The sequence below is a fragment of the Microchirus variegatus genome, assembly GCF_963457635.1.
Source record: "Microchirus variegatus genome assembly, chromosome: 10".
Taxonomy (NCBI): Eukaryota; Metazoa; Chordata; class Actinopteri; order Pleuronectiformes; family Soleidae; genus Microchirus; species Microchirus variegatus.
The window spans coordinates 17,846,207-17,863,017 of record NC_139811.1 but is presented as its reverse complement, the minus strand read 5'-3'; the positions used below and the strand labels follow the sequence as shown (position 1 = coordinate 17,863,017).

Below are 16,811 nucleotides of genomic sequence, written 5' to 3'. Positions count from 1 at the left end.
AAATCTGCAGTGCAGTGTGTGTGTACATGCACTGACACACTTATTGGTCGCACTCAGCTCGCTGCCATTTCAGCTCTGACAATCATCTTCCTCTGGCAGAGTGGAGGTTAGCCAATACTTTCACCACCACGGGGAAGAGGAAGTGTTTCTTTCTGACACTGCAGACCCCGCCCATGCAGCCAGAAGGTGCAACTGTGTTTCAAGATTGGATTTGTGAAAAAGATGTCGGATTTTTGATTCGGTACAAGGCACAACTGATGCCGTGTCAGTTCAAGTGATACCAGATAAAATGGTTGCTGGAGTACTCGGTGTTTCTCTCAGTGACGGAAATGAATTATGTACAAATGCAACCACAGTTTGAGGAAGACTCATACTTAAACAGTACACAGGTGTAACGGAGGTTTCAAACTATTTCTGTCAGAGAGCAATCACACTGGTAGCGGTTAGCGCTCTTGCCTTTGCAGCAAGAAGACCTGGGTTCACAACCTGGTTGGAAAAAGGGCCTTTCTGCATGTGTGTTTGCGAGGGTTTTCTCTAGTTTCCTTCCACAGTCCAAAAACATGCAGATTTGGGTATTAGGCAAATTAGACACTATAAATTGACCATGACTGTGGGTGTGAATGGTTGTTTGTCTCTATGTGGCCCTGTGATGGACTGGCGATCTGTCCAGGGTCATGGTGGGAGCTGGAGCCAGTCCCAGTGGACACTGGGTGTGAAGCAGACTATGACCTGGACGTGATCAACAGCTATCACAGGACGAACTATAGAAACAAACAACCATTCATACTTAGAGTACATTAACACTTTGAGTGATTGAGAGACTATTATTACAATGACCTCAAATCTTTAGACCAGGGGTCTCAAACTGACGGCCCCCCCACTTAATATCATGTTATAATGAAAACATGGCCCATGACCTCACCATCTTTTAAACACAGTGTGTAGCTGAGGCACAGCTGCCAGCGAGGTGATAGAATATATGTTTGCTAGCAATGTTTTTTTATAACAGTAATAATAATGATCATGTCATAATTATCACATTATTAAATGTATCATATACAACAAGTGGCTCCTGGTACAAATTTTAATTACAGTTGTCCACACTATTATTTATGTCATTTAAAATAAATGTGTGTTTTTGATATTATTACATTAATTTTGCATCATAAATAGTATTATTAAGTGTACGTGTGATATCATGATGCAATATTGTGAACAGTTGTTTTTTTCTCCCACTTTTTGTTCTCTAGGCCAGCCCCCTCTTGACCACAATAGATGCGCATTAGCCCCCAGGTCATTTGAGTTTGGGACCCCTGCCTTAGACTGTGAGAAGAAGTCAGTAAGTAGTGAGCATTCAACTACAAACACCACACAGACACCACAACACTTCTTGCAGTGCGGTATCGACCCGCCACATCTCTGCCATAATAATGCACCAAACTCCCTGCCACTTATTGCAAATGTGTTACAGCTTGTTAAGTGAAGGAGGTACTTTGTTACTGGTTGCTGACACAGCAACATAGAGAGTAAAAACGCATCCTATAAACTGTAGCAATAAACCATTGAACCATTTTTCAAAACATTCTGCATTTTATTTTTTGGTCGGCACCATGCAGCAATAACATTTCCGTGCAAAATCAGACGGTGAACATCTCCCATCAGTACCTCACAGATATCACATTCTTGAGACATCTATTGCAGCCACGAAAGGCAGAATCCAGGATGGAACCAATTATGTCAAAGCAAAGACTGACATATTTGAGTTTGAACTGTTGCTTGTGTCTTTTGTTTCTTTGGCAAACATCCGCTGCAAACATCTCAAGTGTTGGCTTAAGTATAGTTGACTGTTGAGAGGAAATACTAACGATTAAAGCCAACGACGTGCAGATGTTTCTTTAAAATTATACTGTTGATTTAAGTTTTGCTCAGTGACACAGTACAGTTGATCACTAATTCATTTGTAAAAAGGCATTTCACAGTGTAATGTCGAACTAGGACAAACATAATTGCCCAGTGACTGAAATGTAACAGTCCAATTGCATTCTTTACTAGTATATAACTGTATATATTCAATTCTGTATGACAGACAGAAGCTGGGTACTGCAAATGCCATCCTGAATGGCAAGTCTAGTGCATTTATATTCGATACAAACAGACAGCATGATGGAAAGTATAAGACACACCTGATCCCCTTTTAATCTGTCACATCTGCATAAATTAAATCTTTCTACAAACTCTGATGTCACATCCCTGTGGTGATACAAAACACAAAGTATCAAAGATGACACTTCATTTAAAAAAAGAGTTCATTTTGCCCTGTGCACCTGTGAGTTTCTACAAGGCTCTCATAGCTCGTCCCGTGCTGTACTGTCCAAAGGGGACTGGAGCACATCTGAGTTCTGGGCCTCAGTGCTGATCTCAGCTTGCTCCCCAGTTTTTCCTGAGCGTGCTCTGTCCCAGTCTGTACGGACCTTGTCGTTGTCCCACACCGTGGAGGTTTCAGTGTCGCTGATGTAGCCCGTGTCGCCAGTGTAGTGCGTCGGATACACTAGAAGAGGCTCTGCGGAAAACGCCTTCAAGTCCCTGGTTTCAAACTGCTCCATATAATCAGTCCTGTGGAGGAGAAGGTAACGTCAAGCAACACAAAAACAGGGAAATCCTCCTGAGCAGAAGTGCTGTATATGTTACGCGAGTTCACTTACGTAGGGTGTTTATTGTACATGATAGGAAGAAACTCATCCACTGGTAAAATCCTCTTTAGAGGTTCTGCTTTCAGCAGCTTCTCAGCACCTTGTAATGATATCATATAACCTAGTGTCCAATATGAATAGTCTGCTTCCACTAAGTTGTGTATATTAGGCACTGCCTTCTCCGGATGATCCACTTGCATTCTCTTACGACCAATATAACTACAAAGAAGAAGAAAAAAAGAAAACACAAGTGAGACACAACTTCAGGAATCAAAGAAGGAAGGAAGAGAAGAAGAAAACTCACATGAGGTCCCAGTCCAGTCTTTCTTTCTGTATTTCACTCATCAAGTTCATTAAGCGCCGTTTGAAAAAGACCTCAAAGCGCAGGTCATCTTCAATCACCAGAGAGGTGTGCAGGCGTCGCTCCTTGATCTAGAGCGAGAAGTAGTTGTAACGATAAGTCACGCGTCTACTACCTGCTGTCTACTACCTGATGTTTGACTTTTGAGGTTTACCTCTTTCCAGATGTTATAGTGGGAAAGGAAACATCCCAGTTCTCCTTTTGTCAGTGGTCGACCATGGTAGGGGTCACTGTATCCCGGGAGCATATGGATGCCCATAGATTGAACTTCACTGATATTCATCGCTCTGAAAGAGGGAGAGCATAGCAAATATCCCAAAATGAGAACGAGCGCACGTGGATTTCATCACTAGACAGCAATTTTAAAAAGAATAAACTTACTTTCCATCTACGGCTGCCACGACCTTACAAGCAATCTCCTGCTGGTGCAAAGCCCCCAGCATACGATCTCGACGGTCAGTCCGTCTCTGTAGGTTAATCATGAAAACCTGCACGAGGGTAAACAGGAGAAGCATTTAATGTAATTGCACATTTCTAACAGGAGGGGGGGGCATTAAGCACAAGCGTGGATAGAGGTTCCATTTTGCAGATTCCATCTTCACATCACTCTGTACTCACCTCGTCAAATCCCATTTTATCAGGTTTTTTTCTAGGAACACGTATGTATTTGGAAGGCATCGCTGGGGAATTTCGCACTACACAGTGAGAGGGAAGATGGATGCAGAAATGGTATAAATGTCACATAGAAATCTGTCTAAAAGATGAACCAGCAGAAGATGGAATATTACATTTAAAGCCAAAGGAAAAAAGGAGTGGGGTGGGGAAAAAAAAATCCTACAGTGGGACCGCAAGCTACTCACCATTAACTTCCAGCAGTGTATGCAAAAAGCTGTCTGCTTCATCTTGCAAAGTATTATGTGATCTGAGGGGCACAGGGAAGTGTCCATACGTCTCTTTGTTACACACAAACATTTGAACATCTGTGGAGAGAAATGTTTTACACCATTTAGTTTAAAATGTTAGGGGAAAATGTTTGATGTATTTTAATTACACTTTAAAGTCCATACCTGCCATCCGAGCAGAGTACGCAAACACAATAATATCATCAAAAGCCCAGTTGTATTCAGGGTGTGGCGGATGAAAGGCCAGCTGTTTGGATGCCTCTTTCCTCAGGTCAATCAGGAAGGTGGAGTGGACCATGGGTACAGCAAAACAGCCCTGACGCAGCTGCTTCCTAATGGGTATGTAGGCAGGGGTGCGCTTATAGTAACCCTGAATGAGCAGAGTTGATTAACAGTTGAGTTAAACGAGGATTTGAGAGCATTCATTAAAGCAACCAAGCTTTTTATTTTTTTTTTACATTAACAAATGTGTGTGCACCCAAGCATCAACAAAGTACCTGCGAAGTCATTCCACACCAGAAGTTTGAATAGGCTGCACGGGAGTCAAGCATTGGGGCGATGATGGTCTTATTCTCTTTCATAAGCTTCCACATCACATCGGGATTGGTGAGCAAATTATCACAGTCCACCAACTACACAAGGAAGAGACGATAAACAAACAATAAACATGTTTGTGAGCAGTTTTATACTAGAAACTGACTCTGACAGCACGGGAAATGTTTACGGTTATAAAGGTTAAGCTATGGGAGTTTCTAAAAAGAAAAAAAAAAATCTATCTTAAAATGATTGCACTTCTGCACATATTGTGCTTCAAAATTATACCCCAGGGAAGCTCGACAAGACTTGCTGGCCAGGGGAATACAAATCAAAATGTTCACAGACAGGCATTTTAATATACGGTTCATGTGTGAGTGTATGGATCCAGATGAATCAGACTGGATAAACTGTAACCACAAAAAACACTGAAAAAAGGCACAAATCCAAGTGCTTAAATTGTTCTGGCGATGTGGACTCAACTCTGTACTTATCCTTCTGCTGCTATTATTGAACAATAAAGATAGCCTGGGTAGAAATTCTTCCTCATATCTTAAAATAGACACACTTCCAATTTTACTGGTTACTGTGCTTTTCAGAGCCAAGACGAGACTGTTTCGTTACCCTACCATAAAGAAGTCCGCCCACATCTCGCGAGCTGACTCCAGCGCGACCTGCCGAAGCTTCATAACATGCTCATAACGGAGGTCTGCCCACTGCTTTGGACCGTCTTCATCCGTGTAACGTCTGCAAGAGACATTTGGATACGTAAGACTGATTTCATTGGATATGTGAACCATTTTCAGCAACACAAACTTTTAACATGACGTGACCAACCTGGGTTCCTCTTTAGGCCTCCATTCCACATAATGGTAAAGTTTCTGCACTTTGACGAGCCAGTCACGCAGGATCACAGTGGTGTTGTCCTCATTATGATCAGTTGCTACCCTGTTAATATACAACAGATGATGACTGATTAGAAGGAGAACATTCAGCAACAACTAAGACCAGGAAAAGTAAAAGAGTAACAATGGATGAAAGTAGCACAAGTGGCAAACTGGATCCATGAGCGGAAAGATGATACTTAGACTAAATCGACAAAGGTTCTTTGTGTTTTATGTAAAATCATTGTCTGCAGCTGTGGGAACCAACACCACTGATAAAGACAAAAAAACCCCACTGTACTCGTCTTTGATTTTAGAGCAGATTATCACATTTAAGGGACTAGTGCAGTGCCCGTAGGAAGTATGTATTCGTAAAGTGGGAGCTGAAGAAGATTTCTCAGTTATGGTAATGCATGATAAGGAATGTAAAGGCTAACATAATGCAAACACTGTGCAACCTCATTAGGCACAGTGCAAATGTTTTCATTTGCGATTAGCATTAGCATAGCTAGCTGTTTTGTGACTGTCAGCCACGTCACAACATAATACAAACACTATGCAACCTCATTAGGCACAACACAAACGTTTTCACTTTCTATTAGCTCTATGCTAATGCTAATCGTAGCCTCGCTAGCTTAACTTTGGAAACAGTTTCGCCAAGTTAGCCGCAAAGTAGTAGCATGCTAATGAAAAATAAATCTGTGCTCGCGTATAGGTGAATGGACAACCCCTTGTTTCAGTATAACACCATGTTCTGCGGTGAACTGTGTGAAAATGTCTCACCCACCGTGAGGACAGCCTCTTTACTCCCACTTCCCCGCTCCAGACAGCACAGCTGCTGCTGATGAGCCACTGCCTGCCTGGTGAAGCGTGATAAATCAGCGAAAGTGCAGCATGATAAATCAGTGAATTAAGGCAATAACTTATGAATTTGATCAGGCCACTTAACGATAATCATTCAATCCACCTGAAACGCTATCCATTGGGGAAACTGAGAATTCATGCTACAACATGCAGTCACCTACAGTGTTCGTGTCCTTTGCTCTGCTTTTTTTTTTTTTACTGCATAAAGAACATCTGCACCTAAGTCAGCCAAGCTTGTGTTTTGCCCATGTGGGTGACAGCCACGATGGATCCACTTGAAAGGCTTCACATGGATCTGTGAGAACACTGCAGCTCCATGCTAAACAAACCGCTCCAACTGTCCATCCGTCTAAACCCTCACACAAAAATGACACTGAATCACGCTCAACCGACCTACATGGAATTACATTTATTCCACTGTTGCTGCAATGAAGTAGAAATGAAAATTGCAAATTGCATGCACTAAACATTTAAATGGTTGTGCGGTCAATTCTGATCTTGGGGCTTTTGCGTGTTTACAAGCAGCTGCAAAAAGCTTCAGTAAAACAAGTTACAGTTGCTTAGATTTTGCAGATGTTACTCAATGTGTTTGCAGAACATGTCAAAACACAACTGCCCTCACCTCAAACACATTCACACAGGGTTATTTTGGCTTACAATATTAAAAGGGTAAATTAACAAGATCACTTACATTAAGTTCCTTAACAGTGAAACTTGATCAGTGGGTGAGAAGAAGCATATCTCTTTAAAACCTCCACACAGCCATGGAGACAGCTCAGGGCTCCAAGTAGTATAAACATGGGTGGGCTGTCAGAGCATGTTGCTTAGTTATTACAGCACCTCCCTTTCACTTTGGTTCAGCTTTTGCCTGAGCTTTAGACAGATGTTTAAAAGGGGTTTATAACAGCAATTTGCAGGACCACTGTGTAACTGCCTAAGAGTTAAGTTTGTCACTTAATAACAGTTGCAATGCAGTCGTGTTCAATTCCGAAAACGGAACTTGGAACCATGACACACTTATCCGAAAAGTTTTAGAATTCATACTGAAATGTAGAAGAACTATTCAGACAAATCCCTTCTTAAAACCAATGTTTATCTTTTGGTGTTTGATTGCTTTTATGTATCTTTGTTTTATTCTTACATGCTTTTGATCATATTTTAATTCCTATTTTTAATTTATTAACTTTGAAATTTGGTGTCCAAAGTATCCTGTGCCAAGCCTTCAATGTAACAGATGAACATGAATGGAAAAACAATATACTACAAACTACATAACGCAGTTAATGCAGCTGTTTGCTCACTATAGTAAACACTGCCAATGAAGCTCTGCAGAAGCCAGATGTACATCACTAACATGATCATACAAAGTGAAACAGACACTCTCCATGTCACATTACACGTTTATCATGTGTCTAAATAGTAATCGGGGGTGATGTGGGCTGGGTAAGCAGAGTGAGAGAGTGTCTGTCTGTGTGTGTGTGTGGTGATGATGGATTGCTCAGACAGCACTAATGTATAGTTTAGTATTGCTGTGTTAAATCATAAGCTCCCCCTGTGGCCATATCAGTCGTGTCCCCTCCCCATCCACGTATACAGATCAATGCATGGCTCCTCTGATGAACAGTACCCAGATGGGTTTAACAGACAGGCTGCTGTAATATCGTGGATCCTCTAACAGAGGCGTTGCTTCTTCTTTTTGATTCAATTTGTGCATTCTTTCTTTGAAACATGAAGTGAAGCCTGCGCAACAAAACTTGGCTTCATTCGTTACCAATATATCATTTTCTGTGGGACCACCCCCACTTTTTTTTTTAACTCTTCCACAAACCTCAGCAAGTCCCGTCAGCAAAGTAAATACTGTGTCATATAGGTTACACGTTTTAAATGAGAGGAATTAGCCCTTTTGCAGAAATGTGTAGCAGTGGAAAAAGACATTTCCGTGAAGAAACTCACCACAGAGCCATGCGGTCCTTCGGATAGTTGAGTCGCTCAAAGGCCCCGAGAAAATACGGCAGGGAGTGTTCGGAGTTTCTGCAGATGAGGGCGACGAGGACCCGCGGAGCCAGGAGCGGAGACTCGGGGCACCAGCGCTCCTCCGCAAAGTATCCCTGGGCAGGAGAGCAGCAGCAGGACAGAAGGCAGAGGAGCAGCGCGGCGTAGAGGCAGGCCAAGTTTGCACAGGACATTGTGACATTAAATGAAGAAATACTATGTTTAAAAAAAAAAAAAAAAAAATCTAGTTGGGTGGGTGGTGGTTATGGCTCGTGATGGGGCAATGTTTAAAAGTTGCCTCTTTACTTTTCGCGGTCATCACAAAAAAGGCAAAATGAGTGCAGCAGCTCCTGATGTGACAACACTGCAAAGTTGAGCTTTAAAGGGGCGGGATGTGCCGTGATCTTAAAGGGGATGGACTACTGAACGTGCATGCACAGACAGTAAAGGCACAAAGAACATGTTTTATAGGCATTTAATTACCTTCAATTGCATATGACAAAGTGTTTTGAATGTTTGAGGGACAGACACGTCTCTAATGAGCAAACCTGACCTTACAGTATAGTAACAACATAGTAATAGTTAGAAAATATCACTGAAAATAACATCCTACTTAGGAAAAGGAAAATCCAATGATGTAGCTTGTTAATGAGAATTGCAATCCCTGCAATACAATCACACAAAAAGGTTTGTGAATCAAAGTTAATGAACATATTATGGAGTAATTCATATTCCCTTATGTCCCGCTCAAAATTGCATTGCCAATACCAAGCTTAGTTAGTGATTCCTATAGAAATTGTGGAATTTCCATAATATTACTTCCCTTTTATGAAACTATGACCATATTGTTACTTTATCGTAATGTTAAAAGGTGGCGTCACGTGGATAAATGTGTTATGAATATCCAGTTTACTAAAAATGTCTCCATGCCCATCCTCTGACAAGACTTCTGCTATAAATAATACTTTAATGTGATGTGGTTTTCCCAGCTGTCTTTTTATTTCAAATGGTTGCAAGACACGTCCCACTGAAAGGTTTAAAGTTTATTGTGAACACTGCAAACGTTCACATCATTATTGTTGTACTAAGACTAGTTACAATACATGTTGTGTAGGGTGACGTGTGCCTCTGATGTACACATGAATGAACAAACACTCAGAAGTTGTAAACATTAAGATGGAAATTTCAACTATGTTGTGTATTTTTTTTGGTCCCCATACCCTCAACTGATTTTTCCAGTCAATTCATTTGTATTCACATCGTTGGAAAGGCTCTATAATTTGGCTCCTGTGCCTGGCCTCTCTACTTGAATAGTTAGGGAGGCAGCTGCAGGGTCGTCAACAAGCCAGAACAGCTCGCCATTGGTTGGGACAACACGGGCTGCTGGAAAGGCTGGACCCTCTCTGCCCTCTAGCACTTCCTGCAAGAAGGTGGTCACTGCGTTACAATACAATAGCAAAGTAAATACGATAGTATGAAACCAGTGGAGGATACATGTCCAGACACATACATTCATTTAGTATTTTAACAGGCGGTGGTTCAAACAAATCTTTCTTCCTTAATCAACTTGTAGTAATTTTTATGTTTTCCATTCAATCCATCAGTGTTAACGACAATTATTGTCATTATTGTCATTGTTGAACTACATACTGAATCCTCTCATATTTAAAAGGCATAAGTGTGGACATAATGTAAGCTCAATAAATCTATTGTGTCCTCGCAGGCCTTTAGATTCTGTTTTTGAGATGTGCATGTTCAAGTCTCTAAATATTACCTTCAAAATGGGTGCTTTACTTCCTCCTGTTGATACAAAAGCCACACAGCGTGCAGAGTTCACCACTGGAAAAGTCATAGTTACACGCTGTGGCGGTGGTTTGGGAGAGTCACTGATCGGGGCCACAATCTTCTTGGTTTCCTGAGTATGAAGTTTAACCAAACCAAATCATGCATCATGAGTAAAGTGTGCAATTGTCACAATGTGCCATTGTGAAACCAGAACCCAAGACTACATATTAAACTGTCAAATATATGATGAAAAATGAGACAGACTGGTACAACAATGAAGACCAAAATACACCTTAAAGCTATACTTACCTTTCTTGCATTTCTACACTTTTCTCTTGTAATCTTAAATTGCTCCTAATAAGCACATGGCACTCATAACATAAGATAAACCCACTATGATGAAACTCATCATTATTTAATTCTTATATTATTATTATAAAAGTATGACCAATTAAAATATTCGGACCGAATAAAATAATTTGCAGAGCTACCCGTCTGTCTTCTGTTGGCGCCTCGCCGATCGCTGTCACAGCTTGCGAGTCACACGCCTCTCTGACAGAGCAGTGTTGCCAAGATGGCGACTTTGACGCTAAATCTGCTGACTTTTTGTGGTGTGAAAGCACTTATCACTCTGCAGTTACTGTGCTTTACAAGCAGCGTGTGTTGTTGGGATCACCTCCCAAAGCACAGTAACGTCCACAGTCCCAGCCTACAGTCAGAGCAGCCATAACCTCTGTGTCCAGGCTGCTAATGAATCGTGCATGAGCATAGCCTCTGCCGCTCCGCCCTGGAGGGTGGGACTTTGAGGGAGGCGGAGGTGTTCATGTTCAAAGTTTTACTAAGTGCTGTGAGACATGCAAGAAAGGTAAGTATAGCTTTAAAATAAAACCCTATCAATGACTGCAAGCAGAAAGATCAAAGTCATTGGAAAATGGTCCTCACCTCCAAGAGCGGGTGGTCTGGGAAGAGAGAACAGGTGTGTCCATCAGGCCCCATGCCTAGCAGTAACAAGTCAAACACAGGGAAGTCGTCATCTGGGAAGGCCTGTGCGTTTTGAAAGTAGCAAAAAAAAAGTAGTAAACTTATTGTAAATTTGGAATTGGACATATGTAACATACTGATAAATGTATGGTTTTTGTTTGTGTGGAAAGAAAATCTTTCTTCTTATTGGTATTACATTGCTCATGATGCTTTGAACAACCCAACTATAAAATTCACCCAAATAACTACAGCTTGTTTACTGTACTCTACTGTGTGTGATAGAGATGTGCATACCTCCTTCAGTTTGCGTGAATAGTCCTCCGCACACTCACTGACAGGCAGAGTTGAATCAATGGTTAAAATCCCAACGTCAGGGATGTTGACCTTGGAAAATAATTTACTCTAGAAAAGAAAAAAAAGATCCATATTTCACTCTCCTGTGATTGCAACATTGTTAATTGTAAAACTGTCCTTAGCTGATACCTTGTATAAACCATATGTGCTCTCGGGATCATCAAAGGGAACCAATCTCTCGTCACAAAAACCAACCACCCACTTGCTGCAGTCCAGCTCTGGCAGTGCAAGCAGCTCTTTGCCGAGCATGGAGACTAAGCTTCCGCCAGAGAGTCCCAGAGTGAACCTGCCGCGGGAGGCGATGGCTTTCTCAGCGCGAGAGGACACCAAATGGGCCAGCACCGGGCCGAGCTCCACAGAGGAGGGGAAGACCACAATTCTCCTGGCAGCCATGAGAGCACTGTCCAAATGAAAGGGGTGAGATGGAAAAAAACGTTTAGCAACAGATAAAGAAGTTTTACATTTATTAAACTGTGTCTGTGAAAATTCTATCCTTGATTCATATTAAAAGATGTATGTAATCTGCTGGTGTTATGTTCAGGTCTTTTTCCAGCATATTTATACTCAAGTTGGCTTTATTCTGTACTGAGCCTTTTTGGGGGCTACAGATTATGGACTACAGATTAAAGCCAAGAACCACAAGGACATACTGCATAGAGTAGAGGCTCACCACTTCAATGAAACAAACTGAGAACAAGAATGAGAAAACTACTTTCTGAGCAATATATAATTAAGTTTTCCCAAGTCCTTCATCACAGTGAGTCAGCAAATATTCTACACTGAATTCCTCTGATACCGTCATTCCTAGGCACCAAGTAGGGAAACACCTTCGAGGAAGTTTTGCTTTTTCTACAAAACGTATTTACATTATGTTTTAAATACCACGCATAAAATTAATTTGAAATTCGTGTCAAACATATACATTATCTTGAACGATGTATAACGTGGTTCCCCGTATATATATAAAAACACATCTCCAATAACCTACATAAAACTGATTGTGTTGATATGCTAAAGCCATTCTTTCAGACCATTCTACTGTGGCTAAAGCTGTGCAGTGTAGTGCATATGTAAGCTAATAACAACAACGGCATATTGCATGAATTAAAAACTACCTGAAATATCACGAATATCAGGAGGATAAACTAATTTATTTATTAACTGAATTCATGTCACAAGCTCTTATGTTCCTCATGAGAGGAAGTTTCCTTACCTAGACAGAAGTTCAGGTGTCGACTATCATGAGGATTTTCGGTCGGCGAATGTATTTCGGCGAACTACTTCCTCAAATGACTTTTCAAACAGCCAATCAGCGTCTGATTTTTAGATCGCGCTGCCTTCTGGTCATTTGAGTTCTACAGAGCTCGTTCTCAAAGGCGGTTAAAAAAAGGCTTACCCGGACACAAACAGAAGTGCAAGTTACAGGAAAATGTTCCGTTATATTTAGATGAGTGCCGCACAAAACGGGCTGAGCTTAATTCACCGTAGATTCAGATACATTATTTTATTATTAGCGGTTGCCATGCTTCCTCCTGACCGGTAGATGGAAACAATGCACCACGTCACCAACAATACGAGTTTGTAGCCTAGCTGCGCGTGCATTGTGGGAATGTTCACGCAGCTCAAATTCGACATTGTAACTAAATCTCAACAGTGTGAACATTAAGGGTCTTTCTGACTGAAGCGTTTTGAACGCGTTTATCTCTCGTGCGTCACAGAAACTCTAAACAATGTCGACAGTCTTCTCTTTCCAGACACAGCTCGTCTCCATCATGGACGCGCTATCCAAAACAGCTGTAATGGAAATAAGCAAACTGGTGGAGATTGAGTCGAAGATGCTGAAAATAGAGATAAACCGAGGGCGGAACGAAATCGTCTCGCTCACAGAGAAACTGCAGCTAATGGAGAAACTGCTTTACATGGCGCAGGGAAGCAGACAGGACGTAGCGGCATGCTCACTGGTTAGGGACGCTTCAGCAAACAGAGTATTGGAGTCTGACAAGACAAGACCTGCCATAAAAAGGTAGGCTGGCAGATTCCTGTCGCCATCATGACTTTCCCTCCCAGCTCCACCCTGCCTGCATGGTTTGTATTAATCATTGTTTATTATATCCTAGTGAGATCCTATGGGAAAAAACAAGTTCCTCCACTGAAAGTAGCACTTTGCATCACGGAGAAGATCAAGCTTTACCTGAGGTAACTACACTATAACATGTTCTATTGCACATGTTGTGTCGTTCGCTTGTAACAGGTGCGATTGATTTGTGTTAAACAGGTTAGAAACCCACCAAAAGAGCAGCCCGACCTTATTGTGGTAAAGGAAGAGTTGTTGGAGGTGGACACTGGAGACACTGACCAGGACAGGACAGGTGAAAACAGTGAGTACTGTATCCAAAAAAAAAACTGGATACAGTAATGAGTAATATGTAATTCTGACCCATTCCAACACATTGATTTTGGGATTTATATATTACAACTGATTAAAATTTCCAGTTTGTATAGGAGGGTTTTTTGCACAAACACAAAAAATAAACTACCCATAAATGTGTTTATTTAAGTGTACACTCACTAATTGACGACCGCTTAATCCTCCACTGGTGCCAATCCCAGTGGGAAAAAGGCAGGGTACACCCTAGACAGGTCGCCAGTCCATCACAGAGTCAACATATAGACAAACAACCATTCACATGGTCAATTTGGAGCAGAGTTTCTCGCGCCTGGTACTGGGGAGCCACTGTCCTGCATGTTGTAGGCGTTTACCTGCTCCAACACACCTGATTCAGGTGTGTTTGAGCCTTACCTGGGTCTTTTTGCCGCCATTGTGGCCTTTTAAATGTACAGTCGCTTAAAAATAAGAATTGTTAAATGCACCACATTATTACAGCAACCCAAATGGACAAAGCAGCTGGAGCGTGCATATTTCTATGCAAGTAAGTTCACTATGTAAATGAAGAAGAACTCATTTGTGGAATGCAAAGGCCACTGTAGTTCCCTGATAGAAAGGGAGGGGTGAGCAGAGGAATCCTCCGTCTTACAATCTGCATTCTCACCATTAGATGACACACATTTTCACACAATGGACTGTTCATGTGTTACAGCGTCTATTCTGTCTGTCACACAAGTGACACAATTTTTGGAAGCCTGTGCATTTACACTGTAAGAGAAGAGAGGAGTGGTGAAGTGACAGTGTTTTATCATGCTTTTTTATGTATGACCTTCATTGAGTACTTTAAGATTAGTCATATTCCAATTTTTAACATACTTTTATAATGTCTACAGGAAAGGAAGCAGTCCCAGAAGCTCAGAGGAGTTCAGATGTAGTGCAGCATCCCAAACCGATCGCAGAACATCAGTCGCCCATGTTCACTGATAGCTTTGCAAGCATAAGCTCCCATTCATCTCTTGCTGGACCAGGAAGGAGGGAAACGCAATGGAATCCACAGTTTGTACTTGCAAACACAAATCTGGAGGTTGGCAAAAGCATTGCTCAAAATGTCGCATCCCAAAGCTTAAGTGTGCTCAGAAATATGAAGATCCACAACTTGAGGAACTCTGCTGCAAAGAGGTTTGGCTGCTTGCAGTGCGGCAAGAGCTTCAGGTGCTACAGTCAACTTGAAATACACCAGAGAAGTCACACGGGAGAGAAACCCTTCAGGTGCACGCTATGTGGAAAGAGATATGCACAGAAAGGACACCTGTACACACACCAGCGCACACACACCGGGGAGAAGCCTTACCGATGTCCTATTTGCGGAAAGGGCTTCATTCAGAAATGCACTCTTGATATGCACCAGCGAACACACACTGGAGAAAAACCTTTTGTTTGCATCAAATGTGGCAAGGGTTTTACAAAGAACTGCAATCTGAAAAAACACCTTGCGGTACATTTAGACCCGAGTTTGAACATGTATGGCCGTGAATCTGATGCACCAACATTCAGTGCATCATTAATTAATGGAACCATTTGAAACAGTCCGTTGAGTGTAACTTCTACAGTTGATTGACTGAAATAAAGTATTTTAATTAAGTTATCTTTGTTCCACACTTGAACTATCTATCGTTCATCGCCTGCTGTGTTGTTATAAACATGTCACTGACTATGTTTTCTGTGGCTTACATTTTATGTTCACTGATATTGTGCTACAGTATACTCATCCCAATATTCCGTCCTGTCTTTTTTTTTTTATACTGGTTTAAACATCTCTAGCGGGTATTCAACATTTCTTTTGTCGTTTTTATGCACCACTTAAAAATGTAATTGAGTGCAAGGCAGAAGACTGTAAAATATTAATTAATATACAACAGCTTTGAAAAATAAACAAAAAAATAGAATAAATAAGCCGTTTTGATAAAATATTAACAGATTTTATATGCAGTTCATTCTCCGATAGCTGTTAACATCTGAGTATTCATTGATCTGACACTTAGTCCATGGGAGGGATGAGTGGGGTCCTTAATCATGTGGAGTTATCACTGCCCTGTTTAATTTGTGTCTCCACTGTTGCCAAAGCAGGAGGTGATACAGTGTGTGAGAATGCAGAATGAAGGTGGATCAAGTCCATATAATTAATCTGCAAAGTCATGAATTAGAATGCCTGTCATCTGGCAGACATCGCACCTGGCCCTCATGCCTTGTGTTGAGCCCAAGACCGTTTTGCTATTTTGAGCTCTAGAACTAGCCACCACACAGTTGCTGGTGAGCTTCACTCCCAGATCTGGCCCCTGTTAGTAAGGCCTCATTGTGGCTGTTTCATCGGGCCACCAGGAACTGGGCCAGGTGGCTGGACCCAGTCAGCTTGGAGTAGAACCTTTGCAAGGAGCCAAATGATTGAGTAAATGGACAGTTGGATGGATCGTACACGTCCTCTGGCCTGGGAATGCTGGAGGATCCACAAGAAAGAGCTGGAAAGTGTTGATTTTCAGAGAACAACGTAAACCCAGCTACAGAGAAGCAGATTGAAATTAACAGATGATAGATGGATGGCAGGATAAATCTGTCCCCACCCACCGAAGCACTATTATTATCATTACATTCATACAGTAAAACATATAATTATCATGTTGTTAATAGCTGTTGCCTTTTATCATTGTGCCGTCACTGTGGCCCTGGGCTGTGTCCCAGTTTGTGTACTTTCATACACACACTTGCTATTTTAAGTGCACGAGTGTATTCACACTGACAAATATGGCATCATGCAGTACTCTTCAGTACCCGGATTGTACAGTGAAGACACTGAGTGTAACATTTCACCACCTAACCCACAGTCTAATACAGAATCCGTACAATAATAAATCCTAGACGGTAACTGTGATAAGGTTTGGGTTTTTAAACTGTCAATTTGTCAGTTACTTGGCAAGTTGATATAAAGGAGAACAGACAATTCATTGATTAAATTGACTGCATCAATCACCGAGTTTTACAAGCTGCAGACTTAAATTCAACAACACAATACTTTTCATTATT

General features: G+C 41.5%; 3 protein-coding genes across 3 annotated transcripts; 1 reads left to right on the top strand and 2 right to left on the bottom strand.

Moving 5' to 3' along the window:
• Positions 1 to 1,570: 1,570 nt before the first annotated feature.
• colgalt1a (collagen beta(1-O)galactosyltransferase 1a) lies at positions 1,571 to 8,464 on the bottom strand. The gene is made up of 12 exons (XM_083896922.1): positions 8,189 to 8,464; positions 5,325 to 5,435; positions 5,117 to 5,234; positions 4,451 to 4,585; positions 4,119 to 4,323; positions 3,912 to 4,031; positions 3,670 to 3,746; positions 3,433 to 3,539; positions 3,206 to 3,338; positions 2,995 to 3,122; positions 2,703 to 2,909; positions 1,571 to 2,613 (listed from the first exon to the last, which is right to left on the bottom strand). The coding sequence occupies exons 1-12, from the start codon at positions 8,419 to 8,421 to the stop codon at positions 2,346 to 2,348; spliced, it is 1,842 nt and encodes a 613-aa protein (XP_083753048.1). The 5' UTR covers positions 8,422 to 8,464; the 3' UTR covers positions 1,571 to 2,345.
• Positions 8,465 to 8,988: 524 nt separating this feature from the next.
• pgls (6-phosphogluconolactonase) lies at positions 8,989 to 11,740 on the bottom strand (the record flags this gene model as incomplete). The annotated part of the gene is made up of 5 exons (XM_083896154.1): positions 8,989 to 9,647; positions 10,002 to 10,142; positions 10,955 to 11,056; positions 11,288 to 11,395; positions 11,477 to 11,740. The coding sequence occupies 5 exons, from the start codon at positions 11,738 to 11,740 to the stop codon at positions 9,501 to 9,503; spliced, it is 762 nt and encodes a 253-aa protein (XP_083752280.1). The 3' UTR covers positions 8,989 to 9,500.
• Positions 11,741 to 13,038: 1,298 nt separating this feature from the next.
• Positions 13,039 to 15,315, top strand: LOC310932524 (uncharacterized protein; the record flags this gene model as incomplete). The annotated part of the gene is made up of 4 exons (XM_083895851.1): positions 13,039 to 13,370; positions 13,465 to 13,543; positions 13,623 to 13,716; positions 14,627 to 15,315. The coding sequence occupies exons 1-4, from the start codon at positions 13,078 to 13,080 to the stop codon at positions 15,313 to 15,315; spliced, it is 1,155 nt and encodes a 384-aa protein (XP_083751977.1). The 5' UTR covers positions 13,039 to 13,077.
• Positions 15,316 to 16,811: the final 1,496 nt, after the last annotated feature.